This window comes from Polypterus senegalus, chromosome 13 (genome assembly GCF_016835505.1).
Source record: "Polypterus senegalus isolate Bchr_013 chromosome 13, ASM1683550v1, whole genome shotgun sequence".
In the NCBI taxonomy this organism is placed as follows: domain Eukaryota; kingdom Metazoa; phylum Chordata; class Cladistia; order Polypteriformes; family Polypteridae; genus Polypterus; species Polypterus senegalus.
In genome coordinates this window covers 102,183,419-102,198,839 of record NC_053166.1, presented here as the reverse complement: position 1 = coordinate 102,198,839, position 15,421 = coordinate 102,183,419, and the positions used below count along the sequence as shown (strand labels likewise).

The window sequence follows — 15,421 nt, the reverse complement described above, 5'->3', positions numbered from 1 at the left end:
AGCTTTGAACAGAACTTTTCTTAACAAGAACTTTCTTTTTTTGCTATTTTAATTTCTTCTTTTTTTGTGTGAACTATTTTACTTAGAATATTAACTAAAACTTTGAAAAATGAAAATATTTTGTCTGTGGAATCATTTCGGCGCATCAGGCTTTTGTTGAATCCAATTTTTTAAGTTGGAGCTGCTGAACTTTGGTCATTTTAGAAAAATGCAGCTACATATACTGTTGAACAGGGATCATTACTTGGCCAGGAGGCCACTGCAATGGAAGGACTAGAGGAGATGAGGATTGCTGATTATTCTCTCTCCAAATGCGCTAGGTGGCAGCCTCTTTAGTGTAGGATTACCACAAAGACACCAGCAGGGCATGCTGAGGCCTGTGGTCCAGTGGGGCAGCCATAATGGGTTCCATGGAGGCCACCAGGAGAACTGAAGGGATTCACAACTTTTTGGGAGTTCTGATTGACCCAGAAATACTTTCATCAGGCTATGCCCTGGCAATGGAAATGCTCCCAGGTCACTCATCCTCTCCTAGACAAGTCAGAGTCAGGTGGAAAGAGACAAAGTTTGCCTGGAGAAGTGAAAGTAGAGAAGAATAAAGAGTGAGAAGATTTATATTTTTATGTCACTGTTGGTGCCTTTTGTGCAAGGTATTTGTGTTAATAAACGTATTATTATAACAGGACTTATGCCTATGAGGTTGTGTCTGGGGTTTGAGGTGCTACAGCACCCCCTGGTGGTCATAATACATATATTTATATTTATAATTCTTTTGATCAGTATAAATGACAAAAGGAAAATGGACACCACTATTCCAATATAAAGTTAATAACAAATATTTCACTGTTTTTCCAACATCATAGTTTTGCTCAGAAGATCAAAGTTTTTAAAAAAAAGAAAGCACATGGATGTAGTTTCCCGGTATAAGAAACTCTTTGTAAAAGAAACAAAAAAATAACCCTTCTCCTGAAACTGCTGCACCTACTTTGACTTCATGCTGTGGAGGGGATCAGTATGTTGAAGTACAGGAGGGGTACTGAACAGACTTGTTAAATTATCAAATGCCATTTAAGCTTTATGAGTCTATTGAGATTTAATGTGAGATTTCTTAGTTAAAGTTATGATATGAGAGATGAACCAATATTTTTCATGAACCTACAATAAAAATTCACAAATCTCACAAATCTTTGTACTTGTTTAATACTTTTTGGTGGTTTCCATTTTAGTAGGGCAACCAGTTTGGTTTTATCCATATACACTCACACTTTTCCAATTTTTAAAACCATTTATTTGTGTGAAATCTCACCAAACCTTTTCAAACATGAAAAATTTGACTTTCTAAACTGTTAGAAAATTCTAGAATATGGTAATTATATTTCAATACACAAATACTCAAAAAGGTCTTGAAAAATATCCCTATAATCAACAGAGGACTATTGAACAGTTTTATATATCTGGATGTTTATATTCTCTCAAATATATACATCCAGATATTGGTTTTTTGGACATAAAAAATCAATTTAGGTTAAAGGGCTCTGGACAATAGGTCTGAGGCAACATCATATGGCTGATGTGGGAGAGGTTCAGTAGATCTTTGTTTATTAAATACATCATCAAAAAATGATAATTGGAGGGTAGCACTTCAGCTGAACAACACTGCAAAACTGGAAAGTTAAGTGGTTAAGTTGCTTTTATTATAAGCACTTGATTACTTAATGCCCATTAAACCTCAATTGGTAATTGTATTGCTTTTACATCCACAGATAAACCAGAATCAACTGAGGATATGAACTTGGTATACCAAAACGTTTATTGTTCATTCTTTATGAAGAACACCAGCATGAAAGGGTATAAAAGGTGATTTATATATTCAGTGAAACCAGACTGCAAGGGCTTTGAATCAATAGATAATATAGGTTGATATTATTAAGGAATAGATGTAACTTTTATATCCGTCATTAATTTTGTACTGATAAAATTCTCTTTAGCTCCAGAGTCATTGTTTGAATGGCAATTGTTTCTATTTCTACCAGTAACATTTATGAATTTTTAGATAAGTTGTTGCTACCTTTACCTACCACACCAAGTCTAAACTCACTCTGCTGTTTTTGCTAGGCCTTCAGGTGGGGACAATTAGTATAACAGTGACACAACCTCCTACAACAACAATAATAATAATAATAATAATAATAATAATAAAAACTCACCTTTAAATGTCTGTACCACTTAAAGCTGTGTTGCTTCATAGATCCTTCAAATATGGATTTTCTTTCCAGTTTCTTAAATCTGAAAGTTTATTTGCTAACACCATGGTATTTTTAAATTTCAGTTCATCTATTTCCTAAATTTCAGCTGTTTAATATGTATTGAATATAACTCATTTAAAATAAATTTAATCTCAGGATCCAGTATTGTTTTCATGGTCTAAGATTTTGTTTTGCCAAAAGGTAGAGTATTTGGCAAGCCTGTTGGGCAAATAAAAGTAGATTGGGGGATGTACGCATAGGTGATAAACAGTTGAAACTAGGGGAATGTCAAATATCAAAACAGCTAAACTCAATATGCTATGCAAAAACAAAAGTGACAAGTAGAGAAGCACAGGTCTTAAAAATTCACAAACTAAGAAAAATCTAACAAGAACTTTTTATGTATTCAACCTTGGACAATAGTAAACTGTGTAGCTCTGGCTTATATACAGTGGCTAAACTGACAACAACACTTTGGCAACTGGCTTCCAAAATGGCAGTGACCATTAAAAACAAAATTGCATTGTGAAATATTCAAAACTAAACAATAAAACAACTTCTCAAATAACAAAATACTGGAAAAAAGATAAATTCACATTCTCCATATATCAGAACTTTCACAGAAATTTAAAATGACAAAAGAAAAAAACTTCTTAGTTTGAGAAAACGTTCAAAAAACAGGCTTCCGGATATTAAGTGATAAAATTATTTTGCTCATGTTTAAGAATCACAATGCACCCTCCATAACTCCATTACCTAAATGTGGATAAAATACATTTTCTTTGAATAATACTATTTTGGTTTTTCAGAATCTGGCAAGACTTCATTATTATTTGTTTGAAATAAGCCTGCTGGGCTGCTGTCAACATTTTTGTTCTGTTGTTTTAGCTCTGAGGAACAATAAAAACTATGAAAGGAGTTCTTCTTTCAGCTCTTGCTGTAAGGAGACTGCTTCTAACCCAAATGTTGTGCATTCCTGGTTGACCTCTAGAAGTTTGCCACAGTGCAAATACTATGAATTGAGATGCTTCATAGTGAAAGTCCATATAGCTCGTCGCTCAGTATGTACAGTACAAATCAAGACTGGGTATCCTAATTTTCAGAATACCCTGTTTATACTGTATTTGGAATTATTTTTGCAGTTTTTGTCTCCCTATTACAAAAGACATGTCAGTGGGTGAAAAAATCAAAAGATAAGCTATTAGACTGATTTTGGGACTGCTGAAAATGAGCTACAAGGAAAGGTCGAAGGAGTTCATCTTTTCATTTTAAGTAAACAAAGATTAAGATTTTAATATTATTTACTTTGAAATTTGCTCTTCAGTAAGAGCACGAGGACACACAATGAAGCTGGTTAAGTGCACATTTTTCACTAATGCTACAAAGTATTTCTTCATATTAAAAACAATAGTTACATGGGATAAGTTCCTAACAAGTGCAGTGTAATAGACAGCAGTACTTTGTACACCTTCAAATCTTGACTTGATTTTATTTTGAATGAGATCGGTAAAAAAAAGATTTACAATTTATAACTGTATATTACGTTAGGCTGAATGACCTAAACCTGAGAAAACTCTTTTCATATTCTTTTATTCTTAATATTAAATACAGTAAATTAGTTTTTAGGTGCACCTAATTGCAATAGTCACGTCTGTGTGTCTGTCTGTCTACATGAAACAACTCAGCCCCCTGTGGACCAATTTAATTGAAATGTGACACACTTATTCTTCAAGGAAATTTGTCAAGAAATTTTAGTTTTTGCTGAGATATTCTGAAAAGATTGCATTTTAAATAATAAAAAATTTATTAAATCTTCCATTAGCAAATATGTGAACTCATCTAACGGAAACCGGAGAAACGTTCTGTGCAACATCAACTATGAATTTGTTTACTGTTTCAGTTTTGCCTTGACATTAATACCAACTTGTTGACAGAATTAATAAAAAAACAGAAAATTGTGCATGCAGAGTGGGAAGTGGCTTTTACTGTTGACTGCTTGTTTACACACAGGACTGTAATCCTCTGTTTAGCAATTTCAAAAAGTTACATGTGAAAACCACTGCATGCATCTTCCTGCTTTAATTAGTAAAAGGTAAGTAAATGATCTTACTTACTGTAAGAGTATAAAATGCAAGCAAAAAGAACTAAGGGTTATCTGCATATGAATGAAGTGCCTTTTGGTGTGTAAGCCAATGTGCACAGAGTAAATAAACATTTAGTCAAAGCTATTTACATTGCACCAAACCAATTTCACAGCTCCATTATCTGTAGACTATTATGATTCAGTATTTGTCAATATAATTTACTAGAGTGGCAAGGCATCCATGTGACAGTGACAGTCCTGATTTTCAGGCAATATGTCTTGATAAGTAAATGAAGAATATCAAAATGTCCTTGTCTTAATAGGCTGCTCATTTAATAAAACATTGCTGTGCTGAAACAAACATCCTCACAATATATTTAGAAGAGTGCGTACAAAACTAACCTGATCCCAGTTTGATATAAGAATAATAAGGTGGTCAAAACTCCAATAGGGAAAGCTTAATTAAAAACTTGTGTTACATTTAACAGCACTGTCAAGTCCACCAAGAAGCAGACAGTGCTATAATTTATTTGTTTCCACTTCAAGCACTGTGAGAAACCATATATGTTTATTTTTTAAAGTGTTCTTTTTTTCCTGCCCAGAACCCTCGGTGTTGATGAAACAAAACAGGCATTAAGCAAATGAGAAGAATGGACTTTATGTGTGGACATACAGTACATGCTACACATGTGTCCCATTTTGGGAAACCCTATAATTTACCATCAGTGTACCACATTCACCTAATATTCATAATGGTCTTTTGTTGTAATAAAGTTTGCCTTTTTACTTCTGTTTTTCCATAACATTTGTTAAATGAGTAGCTTTCCACGTCCAATTTAATTAAAATGACTATAGTAAGACATACTTAAGTAAATAAGGTATTAATTACAAAAGGGTTTTATTATTGTATTTCATATATTTTAAGTTATGTTAATTGCCAACTGCAGATTGTCACTGTGTGTGAAAATGGTGTGCGTGTGTTCATGTGTGCATAAGAATGGTACTTGTGATTCGCTGCAGTTCTGTCCAGGGGCCTCATTTATAAACGGTGCGTACGCACAGAAATGTTGCGTAAGAACTTTTCCACGTTCAAATCGCGATGTATAAAACCTACACTTGGCGTAAAGCCACGCACTTTTCCACGGTACCTCATGCCTTGTCGTACGCAAGTTCTCCGCTCGGTTTTGCAAACTGGCAGCACTCAGCGTCAAAGCAATGGTACTGTTCTTGTGTGATTACTCATTATTTTCATGACGCGGCTTTATAAATACACAGAAACTAACCGCATATTGTTTATTAGTGTAATGCATCTGATTGTAATTAACTCGTAACAATATAATGGTCCAGGGAACAGCCATAGTATTCCAAATACCATAACTGCTTTAGCGTTGTTACTCTCACTTCTTCTTCTTCTTCTTTCAGCTCCTCCCGTTAAGAGTTGCCACAGCGGATCATCTTTTTCCATATTACTCTCACTGCACGACTCGGAGTATTTATATCACTGTATCTGAGTGTGAATCACAGCAGCAGCTTATCGGAAAGAGAATTATCGGTATACAGCTTTAAGGACACGCTGTCTCAGCCACTGCAAAATGTTTTAAAGCCTTTCCTGTACAGACCTCTCGGTTCAGAAACAGTTTAATCCCAAGAACTTTAAATGCACTCAATCAATTGCTCCTTGTAGAACGGTTTGTACTTATAAGTACAATCACCCCACTGTAAACTTGCACTACAGTTATAATATCTCACAACCTGGGCCACTTTATAAAGCGCATATTTACATATGATGATGATATCATTTTTAAGGTGAAATGCAGCAAAATATGTTTGTTAAATTATACACATAAAACTTTAACTTCATTTAAATAATCTATATTCTTCACTGGGAGTGTCGTGAAGGATAGAATAATTAAACATGTACTACGAAGATATTTCAATGTTCTTTAAACGTTTTGAAGAATCGGCGCTAAGCTTACAGATGGCTTAACGTCTATTACAGAGCTGATTGTATGGCGATCGGTTACTTGGGGAAAGAAAAGCAAGGACTCTTGGGGCGGCCACGCCAATATATATTGAATATAAAACAGAAAGAGAAAATAACAACACAGCTAAAAACGCAGCGACAAATTTCGACAAAAGATAAATGCTTGTCATGATCACGAGGCTCATGAAACACATGTTTAATAATGTGCTTTAGCTCCTATCATCATGAAAATGACATCACGTATACATCTCAGTATTTTAGTTATTCAGAGAGCTGTAATATCACAAATGTAATGGACTCTGTGTCCAGTTGGAGGAAGTGAGCCAGTTTAAGAAGCAAGTAGTGATTCACACACATAGATCACATATGAGTAGAAGATCAAATACAAAACAAAGCATTTAACGTGCTTCTTTAATTACGATGTAATTTTGAGAAACTGGTTAATTAAACGATTTTAAGATGAAGTTTATAATGTTCTACTAAATGACAAAATAAACTACGTGATTAAAGTGGAAAATTGGAGATTAAAGTTGACATTTCGTGCTTTTTCCCCACCGTGTGCCTTTTTTCTCTGTACCCTAATAAGCTTTCATATGACACTCAGACAGTAGGCTTACAACTCTTCTTTTCACGGCAACTTATATATGTGACTTCTTTTTTATTTCCGGCACTGTGCGATTTTGTGAATGTGAGCTTTCAAGTTTCTCCAACAGCTATGTCACTCGATCAACTTCATTTTGTTGATTAGACCACGGTTTATTTGAACAAATAGTATGTTTTTCCTTTGCCTCCACTTGGTATTCGCTGAAATTCTTATATTTTCCCCGTGCTTTTCCCATTGTCTTTTCACAGAAGGCTGCGCTTAAGGGCGATTTATATTGATTTGCATATTCAAATAGGCGTAATTCTGGGAGGATTTGGGGCGTTACAAAATGCGGCGTGCACGAGCGTTAGTTTTCACGCTGATCGGGATTTATGTAGCGGAAGAATGTGGAAGTTGGAGTACGCACAAATTCCTGCATCTGGATTTTTCTGTGCGTAAGCACATTTCGGCTTTTGTGCTTACGCCATGTTATAGTGCGAGTTCTACGCACGGCGTTATACATGAGGCCCCAGGCCTGTTTTCAGGCTATTTTGCAATCCTGGTGAGATAATCTTGCAACCCTGAAATAGACTTAGAAGATTATGGACCCTACTGAACTCATTTCATTGAAGGTTACAGTGTCTGCATTGCCCTCGAATGCAGTGAATGGTACAGCATGCCTACATTTTCTAACTTACTGAGTAAAATGCCTTTCACATGCTTGTGAAATTAGGGGCAACTATTGAATGATTCTGATTAAGAAGGTTCCAACAGTTTTAAAGAAAGTGCACATATACAGAGAAAATAATATTTACCACATGATCATGGTCACCATTCTCATAACTATCTCATTGAGTATGTTGAAGAACTCTGTCATGGGTTTGGCACGATCTCCCATCTTTCCCATAGAGATTCCAAATGCAACGAAGAAACCAATCAAACCTAAAATAAGAAAAGCAATATTTTTTTTTTATTTAAGACATCTTTGTAGAAACAAGCACATTCATTTTTTTCTATAATAAAAATGTTTTAAAACACTTTATAATTAACTAATAGTGTGAAACAATCAAGTTCAAAATGTGACTGGTGATAAATTTACAAAACTGAAAACTCACAGTTAAAAATAACAAGATGATCCACAATAATTATAAAAATATTGCATCTTTCTATTAAAATATACTGTCAAATATAATACACCTCTCGGTATACAGTAAGTTTTTAATAAGAACCATATACAGATATAATTTAGTAAATTTATGTACTTGTACTTGTGATTTTTTTATTTTACTGTTATACTGTAATGAGGATTACTTTTGTTTTATTCTGTGTATTGTATTGAACACCCTTCTCTTTGACACCCACTGCACGCCCAGCCTATCTGGAAAGGGGTCTCTATTTGAACTGCCTTTCCCAAGGTTTCTTCCATTTTTTTCCCAACTAGGGTTTTTCTTTTGGGAGTTCTTCCTTGACTTCTTAGAGAGTCAAGGCTGGGGGGCTGTCAATTGTGTGATTTTGGGCTATACAAAAATAAATTGTATTGTATGGTAGGAATTTACTAGCAAAATATGATCTTAAAATTTTAATATTTATATGTCTTTATAATTTTTCATATTAACTAGCCAAAACGGTTATGGGTCCTTATAAGACTTCACATCTACCTGCTGAAGACACATTTATACAGTATGTTGTGAGGTTTGCAATATGTATAACTTAGATTTTTCTGCAAACTGTAATGCTTTATTGTTTAGATGCACGAGTGCCAATACTATTACTAACGATCATGGCATTTTGTTCTTAGTCATGATGTCCACATGCTTACTATCGGTTACAGTGCAGAGTGGCATCAAATCCCAATTTATTTTTAGCTTCTGGCTGGTGGAATGAGCTGACCACAACCATTCAAAAATCTAGAATGAATATGATCAACTAAGAGAAAGAGGTATCGGCACTTCTCTGCTTCCCAAAGAGAATGGCTTATCAGATTTTAGTTTCAAAAAGAAGTTTCAGAAGGTCATTTTTCAGATTTTCCTCTTCCTTTAAGAAACCCAGAGAAGGTGTCCCAAGAGAATTCCCCTATGAGTTCAGTGAGAGTGCCCCAAAAGTATATGCCAGAAAATATTCCCAGACTGGATGAGGGTAACTAGTTTTAAGAGAATGTATAACTTCTCCTGACTAGATATAAAGTCCCTTCCAGCTACAAATGAGTGTTTCCACACAGATGGGTTCTTCTGTCCATCAGAGTTGTCATTCCTTGAATTATTGCTTTTTGTTCTTGCTTCAGTCCATTTTTGTGTATTCTAGCTCAATAAGTCTGCAGAGGGGCCTCTAACTAAAGCCTAGCAGAATGGGAAGTGCCCACATTGTCCTACACTAGAATGCAATCAATATCTACCAAGCTGGCATTACATGTATATATTTTGTTTTAATCAGGTTATTAGTGCTGATGTTTCAGAGTGTGTGGTGTGGTTTCGCAGAGAAAATTCATGTCACACCATTGTGCTGAATTAATCAATGTTAAAAGTTTCATCAAGAGCAGATGGTTGTACTGCAATATTCTTAATATGCACTAACACCACAGTATTGCAAAATTTTTAACACATTTTTCCCACAAATGGTTTATTTTTAGAAGAATAATATACTAAATCTGTTCTGTATTGAAACAAAGTCCAGCAATGGACCTGTGTACAACAAACTTTCTATATCTAGGTTTGCTGTGCTTAACATATGACTCATCAGTGGTAAAGCACTAGAACTCTCGGATTCTTTGCAGAGTGCAGTCTTGATGTGTCATTTAAAGAAATTTTTTTTTTAGCATTTTGCATCTCTAAATGAAGCATACATCCTGACTCTTTACTTTGCGGCGGGGCAAAAGTCTGGCTGTTGTTAAAACTGATATGCACAGCACACAAATAGCCTTTAAAAAGTTGATGTTCTCACAGCATTTGGATATAAAGCTGGTAACAAAGTCTTTTCATGTTTTGTTCCTTATCAGTGTGGATAATTGTAACATCTATATTTATTTTCCTACTGCCACACATGTGCACATGGGAAACAGCTGAAGGGCCTAAACACTAGTAATTCTACGCCAGGCCAGGGGGTGGCAGAATGTACTGACTATCTCTCTCAATCCCTTGCAGAACTTTCCCGGGAAATCCCGCTTGTTGCCCGCCCCAAGGATGATGTCACTTCTGGGCATAAGGGCGCCACTCCTAGTTCCTGCAACGATGACGTCATTTCCCTTTCAGGCCTTTAAAACTGCCATCTTGCCTCAAAACAGGCAGTTCTGTTCTGGACTCTGACCTAAGCACATCGTGCTACTAAAAAACAAGTTTTGCAGCCGAGAAAATTATATGGGTGGCTGCCCCAACACTTTATGATGTCTCTGACTCATTCTTATTACACTACATATAATCAAACACAAATTGTGTTATTGTATGTATGGCTTTCTTATTTTTTCCTGCCTGTTTTGTAATGTAATTCAGATATTTGACTTTCAAATATATATCTATTATTTGGTTTTTAAAGTTTGATATTAGTTTGTATCCTGTGTTATTAATGTCATTTTTGCTTTAATTCTTGTTGTGTTCCTTTGAATATTTGTAGAGAACTTTCAGTATGGGAAAGATGCTATATAAATTAAATGTATAATAATATTATTATTATTATTATTATTATTATTATACAGTGCTGTGAGTTCAGATTTGATTGCTAATCTGTTCAGTGCAGTGTCTCTATGGAGTCTGCTTGTTCTCCTCAGGTTTATTTCGGCTGAACGTGCATAATTCTACATATTGTTTTATAGCTGGATACTAGAAGTGTGTCATTAAACACTGTCATTTGACAAAATTTGTTTATTCCTATATGATTTGTTGTTAAATTGCATCCTCCTAGTTTTGGTTCACAGGGGACATGTTACTTATTAAGTGAATGATCTCAGATGTTATAATAACAGATGCTCAATATTTAATGTAAACAATAGGCTTGTGGAAGTGCACTAGCACCATATACATGGAAACATGTATTTCTGGTATTATTGTTATTTACATAGTTTCAAGTAGTGACTTCTACGTTTCAAAAAATAACCAAATTGAGAATTCCTTGAAAAAACAGATCTTCAAAGTTTTAAATGGGTATATGACATATAGTCAATATCAGGAAATATCAAAAATAAGTAGAAAATAAGATTGTATGTATGAAGTAATATTATTGCTTGTTCTTTTTAATATAAATAAACTATCTGGAGAAGAATGTAATCAATAAGCTGGTTAAGTTTAAATATGATACCAAAATAGATAAGGGCAGATGATGTAGAATCAACTAAATTATCACCCAGAGTAACAGCATACATACTTGGGCAGATTTGTGGTAGAAATCCACTGTATGTAAATGTAAAGTATTACATATAGAAAGTAAAAATGATTGATTTTAAAACACAATGGGAGGTTTTAAATATGAAAGTACACCTTATGAGAAGGACCTAGGAGACATGGAGGCTTCATCATTAAAGTACTGGTTATTTGATAACCTGCATTACCTTTTCACTTTTTCTTTTGGTACATGCCGGTGGCTTGAAATACACAAGCCATTTACTTTCCTTTCATTATTTTTGCACCCTTTCACGGATGGCACTTTGCAGCTCAGTAACATGAACATGCTTACGCAAAATTACACCATTTTGGAAGTGCAAAAAGCTGAAATGCTTATACTAAATGTAGATTCTGTAGATTTAAAAAAAAGTCTGACTTGTCTGCCCCAGACGTAGCATGATGTTATGTATGGAGGCATTTTCATGATTAGGCTGAAAAGTGAAGAAGGAAGACGGCACGGTGTGTTACATTACAGTAGCCGTTCTCACCAGTCATCCCTAAGTCTGAGTCAAGTGGTCCGCAAGTAGACAAACATCAGGCAAACTGACATTTAAGTTGCTCAGATACATTTGTTCATCATATACTGAGTCTACTTAAGCATTCGTTTGTAACAACCATTACTGCTAATAGGTGGTAACTATACCAATATACTTTGATACATAAAGTACAACCTTAAAACAGACTATCTAAGTTTCTTGTGGAGAATAACATTTACTTCAGTGCAAGTGTTATGAAACCACACCTTCCTGCTCTACCCCTGCTTTCTTGAAGCAGTTGCCTCGCTATCTCTCCCATACACATCTACATGTATAAGGGGTTATTAAAGACCATTGGCTGAAATCTGATTTGAAAGAGGTTTCATACAGACTGTAAGAGCCAATCTTAGAAAGTTAAAGTTTAAGTTAAACTCATATTAATGTTTGCTTAATTTAAATGGAATATAAATTTCTTTCATTGTTATAACTTATGGTATAGTCTTTTCCCCCTATTAGTTAGTAAGAGATAAAACCTTCTTACTATAACTGAGAAACAGTGTGATAATAAGCTTAGTTGTGGTAAGAACAAGTCCCAGTAAAGAGGGACTCAAAAGACCCATTTTTAAGTTAGAAATGGGATAAGCATACAGTTTTCTGACCATTTTGAAATGGTTCAGAAATGTTAAGTAAATAGTAGCGATTTGAGATGTAACAAGATTAAGCTTAGAATTGAACTTTTCTTAACATTAATTTTTCTTTTTTTGTTATTATAATTTTACTTTTTTGTGTGAACTGTTTTACTTTAAAACTTAACTAAACTTTTAAAAACGAAGATATTTTGTCTGTGGAATCATTTCTACGTGTCAGGCTTTTGTTGAATCCCATTTTTTGAGTTGAAGCTGCTGAACTTTGGTAATTTTGGGAAAACGCAGCTACATTTTCATCAGAAAACTTGCTATCTAAGGCCTAAAAAAATTTAACTGGAATCTACCATCTGAACACGAAGGACACTTCTGCTCCAGAACTCGTCAACAAAGAAAAAGAACTGAATCATTCAGGAGGTACTGTGCTCTTATCTACTACCTTCGCAGACACGGTCTTATTGATATGTTATTTCAGAATCAAGCCGAATATCAAAAGAATCAAATCGAATGTCAGAAAAATCAAACTGAAAGTCAAAGGGGGGTTATTGAAGCTACAAATCTGCTCACCAGTGGGAGAAACAAAATAAACCCCCAGCGCCACGTACAGAAGTACCAATATTTATTGGTGACCCTCTGACATATTCATCATTCATTAGAGCTTTTGATTATGCTGTAGACAAAGCATTTGAAAATGAACAAGATAAACGGTATTTAATAGAACAATATACTAAAGGTCGCCCTCATGAGCTCATTCAGTCCTGTATCGGACTTTCGTCTGAAGGTTATCAAAAGGCACAACAACTGCTCAAAACCTACTACCTCGCGAAAGTAGGATTAGAGATGACAGGCAGGGCACTGTCGTCCATATTCCATGGTCTTAGAGCTGGTGGGCGGGGCTCTGTGAGTTGGCGGGCATGGCTCTCTGTCTTGCTTGCACTCTCTGTCTTGCTTGCCGTTAGTTAGAGTTGGCGGGCAGGCTTTGGCGGGCATGGCTCTCTGTCTTGCGTGCGCTCTCTGTCTCGCTTGCGTTTACTGTCTTTCGTGCCCTTAGTGAATTATATATAAACTCACCTAAAGGATTATTAGGAACACCTGTTCAATTTCTCATTAATGCAATTATCTAATCAACCAATCACATGGCAGTTGCTTCAATGCACTTAGGGGTGTGGTCCTGGTCAAGACAATCTCCTGAACTCCAAACTGAATGTCAGAATGGGAAAGAAAGGTGATTTAAGCAATTTTGAGCGTGGCATGGTTGTTGGTGCCAGACGGGCCGGTCTGAGTATTTCACAATCTGCTCAGTTACTGGGATTTTCACGCACAACCATTTCTAGGGTTTACAAAGAATGGTGTGAAAAGGGAAAAACATCCAGTATGCGGCAGTCCTGTGGGCGAAAATGCCTTGTTGATGCTAGAGGTCAGAGGAGAATGGGCCGACTGATTCAAGCTGATAGAAGAGCAACTTTTACTGAAATAACCACTCGTTACAACCGAGGTATGCAGCAAAGCATTTGTGAAGCCACAACACGCACAACCTTGAGGCGGATGGGCTACAACAGCAGAAGACCCCACTGGGTACCACTCATCTCCACTACAAATAGGAAAAAGAGGCTACAATTTGCACGAGCTCACCAAAATTGGACAGTTGAAGACTGGAAAAATGTTGCCTGGTCTGATGAGTCTCGATTTCTGTTGAGACATTCAAATGGTAGAGTCAGAATTTGGCGTAAACAGAATGAGAACATGGATCCATCATGCCTTGTTACCACTGTGCAGGCTGGTGGTGGTGGTGGTGTAATGGTGTGGGGGATGTTTTCTTGGCACACTTTAGGCCCCTTAGTGCCAATTGGGCATCATTTAAATGCCACGGGCTACCTGAGCATTGTTTCTGACCATGTCCATCCCTTCATGACCACCATGTAGCCATCCTCTGATGGCTACTTCCAGCTGGATAATGCACCATGTCACAAAGCTCAAATCATTTCAAATTGGTTTCTTGAACATGACAATGAGTTCACTGTACTAAAATGGCCCCCACAGTCACCAGATCTCAACCCAATAGAGCATCTTTGGGATGTGGTGGAGCGGGAGCTTCGCGCCCTGGATGTGCATCCCACAAATCTCCATCAACTGCAAGATGCTATCCTATTAATATGGGCCAACATTTCTAAAGAATGCTTTCAGCACCTTGTTGAATCAATGCCACGTAGAATTAAGGCAGTTCTGAAGGCGAAAGGGGGTCAAACACCGTATTAGTATGGTGTTCCTAATAATCCTTTAGGTGAGTGTATATAGATTGTATTGTGAATTGGCTTATGAATATAGTGGAGTGTAGGGTGATTTGTGCACTGGATTATTATAATAAATCCAAACTTTGGGCTTTTACCTGGTGTCTGGAGTCAACTCTGAGGGTTCAAGGGGACGACAGCGCCCCCTATCTACCACAGTGGCGTAGTCATCCAAGCTTAGTTTTCTAATTTCTATATTGTTCCCAAAACACAGAACCTGGCAAATAACACATCACTTAATTAGCCCAGGTGTCCAATTAAAAAAAGAAGCTGGTTGGAACAAAAACCTGCAGCCACATGGGGTCCCCAGGACCAAGGTTGGGAAACACTGCAATTGCAGCCCCTAATACCTATGACATCAGTCATGGAACACCCAAACATCATGGAATGCCTGTAACATCAGTCACAAAATACCGTCTGATGTCAGTCTTGATATTTCAATCACCATCTTTGCTGGAGTTTCAAATAAAGACGAGCTACAAAAATGTAAGAGTTGGAAGAAAGCGCGTTTCTAGGACTGATCGGAGGGAAATTTCATTTCAAAAGACTACCCAACGGAAGCCTTGATAAAAGTGTGGTTTGGTGCAAACTGTGCAAAAATGAGTTTGCATACCACCGAGGCACTTCAACCTTAAGGTTCCATCTAAATACAAAACATGTTACAGCGAGCACAGAAACTGTGTATGCTGTTAGTACTAGCAGTACGGGTTCGAGTACCAACAAAAGGTGTCGGCAGCCCAAGCCTCATGA

General features: G+C 36.3%; 1 protein-coding gene across 1 annotated transcript in view; it reads right to left on the bottom strand.

The window, feature by feature from the left end:
• Positions 1 to 15,421, bottom strand: part of LOC120543329 (excitatory amino acid transporter 2-like) — a gene marked incomplete at its 3' end in the record, with an annotated part of 393,535 nt that overhangs the window by 235,924 nt on the left and 142,190 nt on the right. Inside the window, exon 5 of the mRNA XM_039776365.1 lies at positions 7,712 to 7,838. Coding sequence (XP_039632299.1) covers positions 7,712 to 7,838 — 127 coding nt within the window. The remainder of the gene's footprint in view (positions 1 to 7,711; positions 7,839 to 15,421) is intronic.